This window comes from Photinus pyralis, unplaced genomic scaffold (assembly GCF_008802855.1).
Source record: "Photinus pyralis isolate 1611_PpyrPB1 unplaced genomic scaffold, Ppyr1.3 Ppyr1.4_LG7, whole genome shotgun sequence".
NCBI classification, from domain to species: domain Eukaryota; kingdom Metazoa; phylum Arthropoda; class Insecta; order Coleoptera; family Lampyridae; genus Photinus; species Photinus pyralis.
Genome location: NW_022170738.1, coordinates 2672440 through 2685420, shown reverse-complemented (window position 1 = coordinate 2685420; position 12981 = coordinate 2672440). Strand labels below are relative to the sequence as shown.

The following is a 12981-nucleotide window of genomic DNA, read 5'->3' as shown; positions in this document are numbered from 1 at the left end:
TTAATTCTTTGGAGTGAAATAAGTGATATGTTAGTAATGTAGAGTGCTAACAAATTAAGGTAGGTAGGTATATTGGTTGAGAATAGTGCAAAGTGCTCAGAAAAAAACGAGAGAAGCAATTCGAGAGTAGAATTTCATGTGAACCCTTAAGTAGTTAGTGTAATTGTATAGTTTAACATATCACAGCACAAGCATCTTTATTCTTACGAATCTAAGGTTTGTTAGTTTATGGTGAAAAAACAGTATAGAACCACAACGTCCACAGTAGCAAAAAGGATTCACACCAGTGTGGTAAAAGTGAGATACTGAGCACTATGCTTATCATTTAATATCGCATAACATCAACGCCGTAAAAATCTTAAAACAAAAATAACAACGAAGGCGTAACGCCTACTTTAAACGGAACTACTAGCGGAATTGTATTGGGTTAGCATATGACACTGTGATTCCAGTCTCTGCACGTTAGCGACGAGGTACGAGTTTTCGACGTACAGATCCTTAACGAGAATGTCGGTCTTAGTTAGCCTTTCCAACTGGTCGTTGCATACCCTCATTTGGTATTCGAGTTTCTCCTGACTGGATTTTAACATATACTGAAGCTCTGCCTTTTCTCCCCGATACTGCTGCCAACAATCTGAAACATAAGTCAGAATTTTCAAACTGGACCTCTTGTCTTTAAAATTGCAATAATTAAATACAGTCAGCAGAACTCACATTGTTGGTTAACAGGTGGTCCAAATTGGACACTTTCTTATGAAAACACCCTTTATTTTTTAGAGATAGGAAAAAATGGACCTACGGTCTATTCAGTATATCTTCCGTTGCACGTCATTACCTGAAGAAAACGACGTACCAACGTAAACTTACTTTCGTTTATTAGGCAACACATTAAGCATGTAGTTTATTTTAGCCGCAACAATTGGTAGCATTTCGCTATGTTGTCGCGTTTAAATTTGTAAATTTGACAGGTTGCTTTTGGTTTACTTTTCGTTTGATTTGATTTTGATTATTTTCTACGTCTTTCGCTGTGCATTGGTTTGAAGAGAAATTACTGAAGAATTTAGATAACCCGTCAGTAATTGTGTTCGATAACGGGAAAACAGACAACATTAAAGTGTGGTTAGGTGATCATAATGTGCAGTTCCCCGAAAATGATTTTAAAGCCGAACTGTTGAAAAGGTTGCACAGTAAGTACGTTCGCAAATTATTTGATGTTATATAAATCTTGTTGATACTTTTAGGAATAAATCAGCTAAAATGTACCGCATAAGACATTGACCACTTAGCCGAGCAATACGGTTACGTCGTTTTACGATTACCACCCTATCATCGCGTTTTTAATCCTATCGAACATATTTGGGGCATAGCGAAAAATTACTACAATCGACACATTGGTAGAGATGGACGAAGCATTGAAAATTGCATAAACATGTGATAAGAATCACTACAATCGATAACTTCCGAAACGTGGCGCAATTCAGTTAAGGATACGGAAACTGTAATACACGAGTGGTACGAAAGAGAAAAGCAATTAGATCTTGAAAACGTTGCTACTATTATTATAAACTTTGAACACGAAAGCAGTTCCGATGATTCCGATTAATTGGAATATCATCCATCACATCACATAACCTGTAAAATTTTATATTTATTACTTTCTCTGTAAAAGAGATGCTACATTTGTACAGTTCATAAGTTATTAAAGTATATTGTATGTACCAATTAATGAAATGAATAATAAAAATTATGTTTATTTTATTTAAGGTGTGGTTTGTTCACACAAAGAATGCACTGTCTTGTTGACAAGTGACATAACCTAAATCGCTCAAAACTAGATTTGGCATTATTGCATAGTAATTACGTCACAGAAAATGATGACGTGCAACGGAAGTTATACGGAATAAAGTGTAGGTGTCTGGAGCCCAATTTTACACAGAAATTCACTGGCGCAAACAGAACTCGGCTATCTCTAATCGTTTGGCCGAATTTCTCGAATTTAGTCGATTTCCTTAATGCCCCATTCCTTTCTTATTATTAATGCCAAAATCTAGAGCAGTAGAATGTAGAATCCATTGCAATACACTGTTTTTATACAACGCATTTGGTTTTGAGAAATTTGAGAAACGCCCCCTAGCGGCCAAACGATTGGAGATCGCTGAATTCGGTTTGTGACAGTGATTTTCTCTTTAAAATTGGGTTCCTGACGCCTAGGTCCATTTTTTTTCTATCTATGTTGATACTTTTGGTAGTGCTCAAAGTATCTTATTAAACAAGAAAAATATTACTTACTTTGAAGCATTTGCTCGGCATGATAATGCTGTTGCCTTAACACAACTTGCAAGTGTCGTCGTCGCTGCTCCAGATGATGAAGCCGGCAATTTAAATTATGCAGCGCCGCGATAGGGAGCGTCACCATTTCTTCCGCATTATTTCGTTTCCATCTTAAAGACGAATTAGGTACACTGGCAGGAAACATATTTTTGTTATCGTCCTTATTAATCAGTCTTTGAACTTTGCCGTTCTTATTATGTTTCCGGCTTCTTTTAGGCCTACTTGGAATAGAGTTATTATCCGTTACTGTAGATGCTGATTCAGCTGAGGTAGACGGTAAACTAACTATAGAAAAGGTTTGAGGAGAATTATGCCATACTTGATTAGTGGCGTTATTAGATTCGACGTTTTCGGTGGTGAAAGAAGCAGGTGAATTAGATTGTCTATTCTTATTCCATAGAAATGCAGGATTGACATAATCACGCTGTATCAAGTGAGTCTGAGACGGCGAATAGTCGATGGAGTTTGGTTCGGATTCTGGTTTAGCACTACTCCAACCAAAAGGCATCGTATCCGCCGAAAATATGTTTGTTGACTCGATCATGCAGTTTGACAAGTTGCTCATTTTGTTTTCTATACAATTTTCACCCTGACATTCGGCGCTTGACACTTGCACCCCCATTTCCAACGTATTTCTCTGCTTTAATTCAATAAGCTTTTCCTTCAAATCGGCAATTTCGTTTACTTTCTCTGCAATTTGAAATTCAGCATGCTCCTTATATTCATCAAACTCCTGTTCTAAGTCTGTAAATTGTTTTTCTAGACTATAGGTCTCTTCTATTGGCGGTAGACGATAGTCACGTTCGTCTTGGACGGCAAACTGTGCTTCGTACTCAGCCATTTTTCCAATAAGCTCTGTTAACTTGTCACTACTTTGCTTCTGCTCTTGCTCAAACATGAGCCGCTCCTCCTCCAATTTCGACGACCAATAATCCTCGCATCGTTCGTATTCGTTACGAAGTTCCTCCACACACCTTTCCAATTCGGAACATTTGTTCACTAAGTCTTCATTCTCCTTGATGTACTTTTGAATTTCATCTTGCAAGTTGTTATCTATCGTTTTACTCGCTTCTCCACCTCTTGCATTTTTCACCAAGTCATTAATATAATCGACGTAATTATCTTTTTCGAAAATAACAGCCGTCAGTCTATTATTAAGGACTTTTGCGAACGTAGTACATTCGCACGCACACGATCCTGGACTTTGCGTTAACATTTTACTCAAATCCTTCTGAACGGAAATGATCAAATCTTGTAATTCTGTGCACCTTTTTGTTAACTGCTTTACTTTCAGTTCAATGACTGTCGAATTTTCCTGAAACATTTTGAAGTATTATCTACTCTGATTCATAATTATGATAAAATTTACAGTAAATTAGGGCAGGGTGTACAAGAGTGAAATGGCAACAGTCAAGATGATTTCAATTATACCTCTATTTTAAAAATTTAAATTATATTTAACGATATTATATTTTCTGGGTGGCCAGAAAGAGGCGAATTGAAAATATATTGGTATCAAATTCAAGATTTTACAGATAGTTTTTTGTGTGTGAGAGACAAGCATTGCAGGTTGAAGAGAGAACAACAATCTCTCAGCTCGAGCCATACAATGCACTTGTATCTTTGGGTTTGCCGGACAACAGCTAAATGAGCCTCGCTAAACCTGCGTAGTACACAATCTTTTTCAATTGCAAAATGATAATGGGTTAGACTAAACTAGAAAATCAGATTAGGATTTTTTCTAAACATCTGATTATCAGTACATACTGACATTCGTATTTTCCAACGAAGTTGGGTGCACTATTGCAGTCACTTTTCCTGTCCGTCCGAGGCCGGGACTACTCCTAGAGTTTAGTTTTTCTTTTATTCGGTAGCTTATAGCTCAGGCACCTGAGCCAAGAGAAATCTTGACGATTAATGTGCGCAATGCCAACTTACTAGTAAAGGTAAACATGGAAAATGCGCTAGTTACTCACCTTAGGGAGGAAATCTATTTTACTTGTGTTTACTTCATCTTTTTTTTAATGTAAGAAAATTGTTAGGTTCCTGTATGTTGTACAATACATGTTATCAAACGAGAAAGTGCGACAAGTAAAACATATTTATATTATTTAGTACAGTGCTGTAATATGGTACACGTCTTTCAAAAAATATGAAGATGATCTGGAACCTGTACAATGTCGCCTCCTCAAATACTTAAGTTACGACAGCAATGGCTTTTGGAAAGATTTCAGCTTGTATCCTTTAGTACAAGAAGAAAACGTATCAGCGTTACTTTTTTATCTAATTTATTGCAAAATAATATTCACTCAAGATGTTTGCATAATTATACATTTTCTGTTCCACGTCTTGTCATCCAGGCATGCAGTAACTTTCCATTTACCTCAATGTCAAACAAACGCTTTAAAAAATTCTCCATTTTAGATCATTATTTTTGTGTTTTGTTCACTTTTATTCAAATCTACATTTCCTTTTCATGTATGTAGCCTCATGACGAAATCTGGGCTTTTCTTTTGCTTTTTTGGGACGGTTTGAGAGCGTGTAAATTATTTGCGCTAAATTTTCGGGCAGTCAGCCTATGTGTCGATTTTATATTTTCAGATAAGTAACAAGTGTACAAGCAGATAAGAGTCAAAACGCCGTGTTGACGCGGTTTTGCGTTGAAATCATTTTGGTATTCGGGCTCGGCGAGTACATAAGCAAAAATTGGGTGGAAGAGAATGATTCTTCGCCGAACTAAACTAAATTGTTACCACAAAAGCATTGTAGTCCTGGGTGCGTAACGTTCATTGCGTTTATATCTAGAGTGGTTGATTACGAAAAAAAAAAACAAGTTTATTACTTTAACTAGTGTATAAAGTCAATGCTTTAACCCAATTTGTGCAACTCTCGTTTATACGAGGCGATTAATTCGCGTTTTTGCTAACGGTTTTATTTTAAAGGTAAAATTCACATTTCCATATTGCGGAACATTGGTAAATCAGTCCAGTGAATAAACAAAATTTAAACTATTAAATTTCGAGAAACCTGAAGCCTGGTTTGTTCCTGATTTCAGTAGTCAACCGTCTCTCAATATTCACTTTCAACGAGCACGAGTCGATCGTTTTTGCGATTTTGAAAATAAAAAAATTTATGCTCAAAATCAATAACATTCTCGAAGAGGTCGACCCACGGAATTTAATTCCGTGAGCAAATTTGTATTTTTTTAATGAATGATAAGCAAACCCAAATAAAATTGCACAAACAATAATGTACCTACTTTAGACTGCCATGATCGAGTTGATGTCATCTACACTGATAGCGTGTGACAGGATTGATTACAAAATTGTGTTCTCTTTCATCAAACATCTTAATGTTTGCCGATAATGTAAAGTTATATACTGCTATCTCGCCTTCTTCAAAGTCAATTGGAGAAGTTGATTGAACGCTTATAATTACTTGAAAATTAACCCATCTAAATCTAGAATTGACTTACATGATTAAAGCAAATGTCAACATATTATTATATATTTTTGAAATTAGAAAGAAAAGATATTCCATTTTTTGAAAATATACGGGGCTTGCCAGATTTGCATATTTTACTAACTTTGCGATATTCATTTGTTTTTTTTTGCGTTACATTTTCTGGCGATTTATGATAATCCCGACAATTTTTGTAACTAAAGTTTTTTTTTCTATCTCTTATAATACACTGTCTAAATATACGGAATAACCCTGTACACATGGGTGAAGTTAAAAAAAAATAAAAAAATCAGGCACCTACCTTCCTAAAAAAAAGATGAACGACGAATAGAGCAAAGAGTGATGTTGAAATAATGATACTTTTTACACCATGCACATGTGAAGTAGTTAATTAACTTCTCCATAAGAACCAAATAAAAAATTAAAGTATAGAAAAAATATTTATTTCGTGCAAGACATTTACAAACAAAAAATTATGGAGAAGCTAATAGAATGATAGCACTTAGAGCACAGAATAAAATAATACTGATTCAATCACAATAATCTTTAAAGTATGATCACTTTTATCACAAGAGTAATACACCATGCTAAATTCTCTAGCTTCTCCAAGCACAATAAAAGAACGTACAAGTCATCAATAAATTTTAAAAAAACAAAGCTCAAGTGCAACCATTCAAACAGAAACTTAAAAATATAATCCACCACAGTCGAAAGTGTTTTGAGGAAAACATCTAAACTTCATCGACACTTACCAATGAACAATTAATAGGGGAAGGAATTGGAATGCCATGCTGCATGAGAAGTTCTTCCAAACGCATAACTTTCGTTTGTAAATCGCAAACTTCCTTCGAATCGTTTACAGAAAGCGAGAGGGACGAGTCCAGGGCGTCTAGTTCGGTATCGAAACCGCTTTCACTGGAAGTTATCGGTACTTCTAAGTTATCGGATTTTGTTTTATGACACTTGCGAACTTTACCCAATCTTGGGCTTCCATCACCTAAAACAATTACGCGTGTAATGATCCCGAATGTAAGAGAAATAAGGAATTTTAATTGTCAGAGATATGCAAATGTTGAAACCTTGAAGCATTGTTTATGCGATATTTCTACTTTACCATAAAAACACAATATAATCTACTTGTGACGCATATACAAAGTCGGTGACATAGTGGAATATAAGTCTTGGCTATTAAACCTCTATGACGCTTACCCATCTGTCATAAAAAGTGACAAAATCGTTTCTGCTAACAATAAACTTACCAAATGATTCAAATTTCACATAAAAATTCTAAGGTCAAGGTATTAATAATGGATGATTGAAATAGTGAAAGTAGAAACCGTGATACAGATATTCATAATTTCTTTTTATCGACATGCTGTTTTAAATAATATTACCATACAAAAAAGGCCGAGATTAAGAAATGACGCCTTCAGACAAACTTTCCAATCGGGTATAATTTGAACTACTAACAAAATATACATACTGTCAGCTGTGCAATGTATGTGTAATTTGAAAAAAAAAAGTTTACGAAATCATTCGCATATTGAATCTCTGTACATAAGATTAATGTACTTTTAATTGATATAAATTTCTCACATCAGTTACAAGGTTGGCGTGAGCCATTGGCATTAATTGAATCGTTACCACCAATATACCGAGCTTCTTTTAATTCAATATCTAGTATAATATTACACCGAGCAATTGGCCTTCAATATTATAGAAACATTTACACTTTCAATGACGGTGAAATATCAGTTACACCATTCATGTATTCCATCTATATATTTATTTTAAAATGTTAGTAGCTATCTCGGTAGCTATGACCTTATCAGTACCAGAAGAAATTCATTCATTCATCTACACTACAGTACCAACACTTTGACTAAAAATATCAAAAATTATTTGTGTTTGTACCTCCATGTGCATACTTTTTTTAAATAGACAATGCTGAAGTTCCTCTTTTGAATCATGTCTATACTTCCTGCTATATAAAATCAACCTTCCATCTTAAAAATGTGTGGCCCGATTTTATTACCATTTGATTGGATCATAGGTAATATATATCCTAGTAGGCCTTGAACTAAGGAAAACAGAGGGCGAGTGTCCAAAATTGGAATTAATTCACAGATTTCATTCCAAAGGCGCCAACACGAATTGCCTCAGTGACCAACAATTGAATCTGGAGGTTTTTTCTGTGTCTTTGGCAGATATCGAACTTTATTATGTAAAGAGATATTTATGTAAACATAAAATAAAAATGGCGGTTACTGTCACAAGAGTACCTACTTTTTTTCAATTGAATTGGGGCAAGATTAAATGTTGATAATTAAAAAGCGTTGTTACTCTTTTTCTTAATTATGATACCCATAATCGACTAAACAGTTCTCAATTATTAAATTGTCTACTAAATTAACAAAGACTACTTGATTAAAATATCAAAAAAGTCTCACCTCCCCACCTCAAGATGATGCACTCTTAAAACGGAGACGCGACAAATATTCTGATTTTATTTTATTATTAAATTTAGCACATGCAGTCTTAATTCCAAATTAGTTTATGAAAATTCAGAGAAAAACCTTTAAAAAAGGCATCTATGTTAAAAAGAAAGTTGGCATTACGCAATGCGTACCTTATTTTTGCAATATGCGATATGTTTTTGCCTTTACTAGAAGCATCTATAGAAAAAGAAGAAATATCTATAAGTAAGGAAGTTGGCACAATGCGCATTGCACATGCATGTTTACAATATGAGATATGTTTGGCTTTAACAGAAGCATCTGTGATTAAAATGTCAAAAAGATATCTCGATAAATAAGACAGTTAATATTGCGTATCCTGCACATGCGCACATTAATCTGATGTTTAGAATATGCGATACGTTTGCTTTTACTAAAAGCATCTTTGGTTTAAATTTCAAAGAAATATCTTCATAAATAAGAAAGTTGGCATTGGGCAGTCTGCTCATGCGCACATCTGATTTTGACTATATGCGATATGTTTGCCTTTACTAGAAGTATCTCTGGTTAAAATTTCAACTAAATACATTAATAAAAAAAATAAAGCTGATATTACGCAGCCTGCGTATGCGCAAATTACTCGCCAAGATTTTTTTTGGCTCAACTGCTAGACCTATAAGCTTCCGAATTCAAAAAGAACGAACTTCGTTGGAAAATGCACTACAAAAGTAAGTAATGCGATTGAAAGACTATTTTCAGAGATAGAGATAGAAATTTTGAGAAAATGTTTTCAAAATCAGAAAGGACACATCCAAAAACGCTTCCAAATCTGTTGATTTCGTCCTCCTCTGTGTTATGGTTACCGAGAGTAAATTTAGGAAACGCAAAATTTTAAGAATTTTAATGGCGTAGTTCCCAAATGAAACATTTACACCTTCAGCTTATTTTTTAGCGCATTTCCACAAGAATAAAAAAAAAAATGCGCTATTGTGGCCACTTTGTCCGTCCGTCCGCTCGTTTTGCGACGCTACTAGTTCTTTATCTTAAGAGCTATTGTTCTACTTTTTTCGATATTTGGTTCGTTATGGTGTCGAGTCTTGTACCAAGGAAGGAATTTTTTCTGTACCGCTTACAAAAAAAGTTATTGTAAAAAAAAATAAAAAACCGTTTTTTACATGTTTCATAATTTTACACTTTTGCCGTTTATTAACGATCCTAGAGATCGTTTATAATTTTGCATTGCTATCTGTCGTCTGCCTGTTGGTCTGTCCGTCTGTTCCTTTGTCTGTCTGTCCATCTATCTGTCCGTGTGAACGATAACTTTGTTTAGAAATGTTCGATCGCTTTTACATCTCCGTTAGTTATGAACTGAATTGCATGAAATTCAATATGGGCATAGCTTTAGCCATATAATACGCAATGCCAAAAGTTGAATCGAATCGATTCAAAATTCACAGTGCCCTTTTCGCATCTCGACCATTTATAAACCGAATTGCAAACTTTTTTACTTATAAAAGTATTTGAATGAAATTTGATACATAGGCACTTGGAATAAAGGAAAATCAAACGCCAATTTCAAAATTTGGTTTTGCGCATGCGCAGTGCCAACTTTTTTATTTATGGAAGAATTTNAGTTTTAAAATTTAGGTTTGCGCATGCGCAGTTCCAACTTTCTTATTTAGAAAAGCATTGAAATGAAATTCTTCTCATAAACTGAAATTGAAGTAGCACGTCAACAATGGATTGCCCATGTGCAACGCTATCTTTCATATTTGTGGCCGGATTTTTACGATTTTAACAGAAGTTGCATCTTACAAATGGGAAATGAATGCAAGTGGAAATGCGCTTTATGTAAATCGTTTACGATTACTTTTTAACTTGTTGTTTTTATCCCTACTCTACCACCCAGTTTTTTTACAAACTTCCTTGTTACAGAGTGTAGCATCAATATAATTGCTTAAAAGATACCGAAAAAAGTCTTAGAGCAAAATTGTATAAAATTACAGTCGCCATGTTTCTAAAATATTTTTGAATAACTCCCCATTATTATAGTTAAATTCGGGTTTCTATTAAAGAAATTGGATTGTTTATGCATATTCCTAAACATTTACTAAAATGTCACTCGAATTTTGAACTCATGTTTGATTTTTTTTATAAACATACAGTTTTGAAATCAGGTTTTTTTTCTCTATTAGACGACCTAAAACTTTAAAATAGCTTCCATATGAAAAACAAAAGTTGGTATTGATATAACACAATGGTTCTCAAACTTATTTCCATGGCACCTCCTTTCATAAAACTAAAATTACTCACGGGGCCCCCTATTCTGATTAAAAAATAAAAAGTGTTGCTACTACAAACGTATTTATTAAAAAATTACAAGGTGAGTTTTTTTCATTATGGGGACTCGGAAACCGTAAGAGATAGAAAGCCGTTTGGGGCAAATTTATGCAAAATTGTATGGTGATTAATTTTCCCTTTCAAAAAGTCTTGTAGGTCTACAAATAGCAAATTATGGCCAAAAAAACGAAAAATGTCATTTTCGAGAATACGTTGGAGTTCCTTTATTTTCAAAGATATCAACAAATAATTTTAACAAAAGCTTGGTAAATTTTTCTTAACTTTCTGACGGTGCTAAAAAAGTTGTAAATAATAATATAATATAAATAATAATAAAATAAATAAAATATTGTTTTTCAATCAAGTCGGATATTGCATCCATAACATCAACGGCTTTTGAGGTCGTTTTTAGTTCATTCGAGATCTCTTCTTTTATAGCACATTAGCAACATCATATATTGCACACTGGCAACATCAATGCTTTCATCAGCATAAAGAGGCGAATTTATCTAACGTAACAATGTCTCTTTAAAGTCCTCCAAACTGCACTCGACTGCAAATCAATATATCGAACCATTTCAGTAGGAAAGCCTTGTTCCTTTACTTAGAAATTTAATTTTCACTACTTTCTCGCCACCCTGTATAGACGTGCACATGTTATGCTTATTCGAAATGATTCAATTTAAGTAAAGTTCGGAACGTATTTATCTATTTTAATAATAATAAATTAATCAATATTTCAGTAAAATTTAAGTTAATAGTAGATACCGCCATGACATCCCTCTGTATGTACGTCATATTTAGAAATGTTTAAAGGGGATAAATTTTGTTTTTTGATTTTATTTACTTAGGCATAACTCAGGATCATTTTTGCCCATTAACCAAGTCTCTATCTATGCTAATAAACGAGATCTCTGTACGAAATTTGAAACAGCCTGTATAATTATATAGAAAAATAAATTTGTCATGTAATAAGGGAAAGGAATGCAAAAAATTACGTTACATTTAAAAAATACAAACTTTGGTTCAAGTTTTTTTTATTATGCCATTAAGTAAGATATGATAACATCCCGAATTCGTTTTCAAACATAGCTAGAGTGATTCTGATTGTGGTATCTATTCAAAGTTTCACAAAAAAGTTGCACAGAGTTGCGAAAACTACGGGTGGAATTCATAGATATTACTTAAGTTACACTTACACTTCACTCATACTTAGCGCGTACTTAGTGGTATTCAAAGATATAGTTAAGGTGACGCATGACATTATTGCTATAGTAACGCGCGAAATTTGGACAGATACTAGCAGTAAATATAAGTTCCACTTAAACTAAACTAAGTGTGCACTTAGTAAAGTGTAAGTCTAACTTAAGTAATGTCTATGAATTCCACCCTACAAGTCTCTATCCTCGTCTCTATATTTAAAAATAGCTAAGATATGTCTCAACCAAAATAGGACACACTGTATATCAACAGAGTATAACTCGAAATTCCGTCCCAAGAAGCCTCAATGGGGATGAGAAAAAATTCCGATTACACAACCAAACCGAGTTTGAGAAAATTGTTAAACGCCATTCGATTTGCGCATGTGCGGCCATCTTTTTTTTGAAAAGCTGGTATGAATAAGTAACAAACTCCAGTACCAAATTTCAGATCTGGAATGTTTTCGCACTCCCTATTAAGGGTTTTTGGGAAGGAATGGAACGAACGCATGCATCATACATCTCGGCATATATTTTGGTTTGGCCCTCTCTACAACATAATTTTTTTTACCTACTTACCTGCACATTTTGTGGTGATTACTCATTCCTATAAGAATTGTGTTTATATTTACTAAACCTAAACTTAATCTGTAAATATGATCATGTCACACAAATTTCCACTGTTTTAGTTTGAATTACATAACATAATTTAGATCACTTTTGATTGGACGCCCTCCCCTGTTTTGGTTATCTTTGCAACTGTTTTAGAAGGCGTTTTTTTTGCTGAGTTAGTCCGGAAGTTATATATAAAAGTTGTAATATGTGTCGCTGCAAATTTTCAATCAGATGCACCAAGTACTAGACAAGACTAACAGAATGTTATGCAAATAGATTCAGATTATAAATTTTAATGGCATTTGCATTATATACTTCATCTAAATTTTATACAAGTAGAACCAAATAGAAAAGATGTCCTATAAATAGAATTATATCAAATTTGCGTACCTAGTTCCATAAGCAGAAATCTATTGACACTTCTGTGTGCTATTCACACCTACCATCAACTTGTAAAATTGTGACACTCAACAACTTTCCTTTTATTTAACTACAATAACCTACTTGTTTCTATTTACTGTAAATTTAATAACGAATTAAGGAGTGTAGAGTTTTAACATAACTGGTATTATTTAGGT

General features: G+C 33.9%; 1 protein-coding gene across 3 annotated transcripts; it reads right to left on the bottom strand.

The window, feature by feature from the left end:
* Positions 1-9: 9 nt before the first annotated feature.
* Positions 10-12917, bottom strand: LOC116176374. 3 transcript variants are annotated; one of them, XM_031494897.1, is made up of 4 exons: positions 12794-12917; positions 6546-6790; positions 2290-3646; positions 10-634 (listed from the first exon to the last, which is right to left on the bottom strand). In XM_031494897.1, the coding sequence occupies exons 1-4, from the start codon at positions 12801-12803 to the stop codon at positions 396-398; spliced, it is 1851 nt and encodes a 616-aa protein (XP_031350757.1). In that variant the 5' UTR covers positions 12804-12917; the 3' UTR covers positions 10-395. The 3 variants fall into 3 exon arrangements, with proteins under 3 accessions (XP_031350757.1, XP_031350759.1, XP_031350758.1); XM_031494899.1 differs by lacking the exon at positions 12794-12917 and adding an exon at positions 6908-6934; XM_031494898.1 differs by lacking the exon at positions 12794-12917 and adding an exon at positions 6873-6897.
* Between the last annotated feature and the right edge of the window lie 64 nt (positions 12918-12981).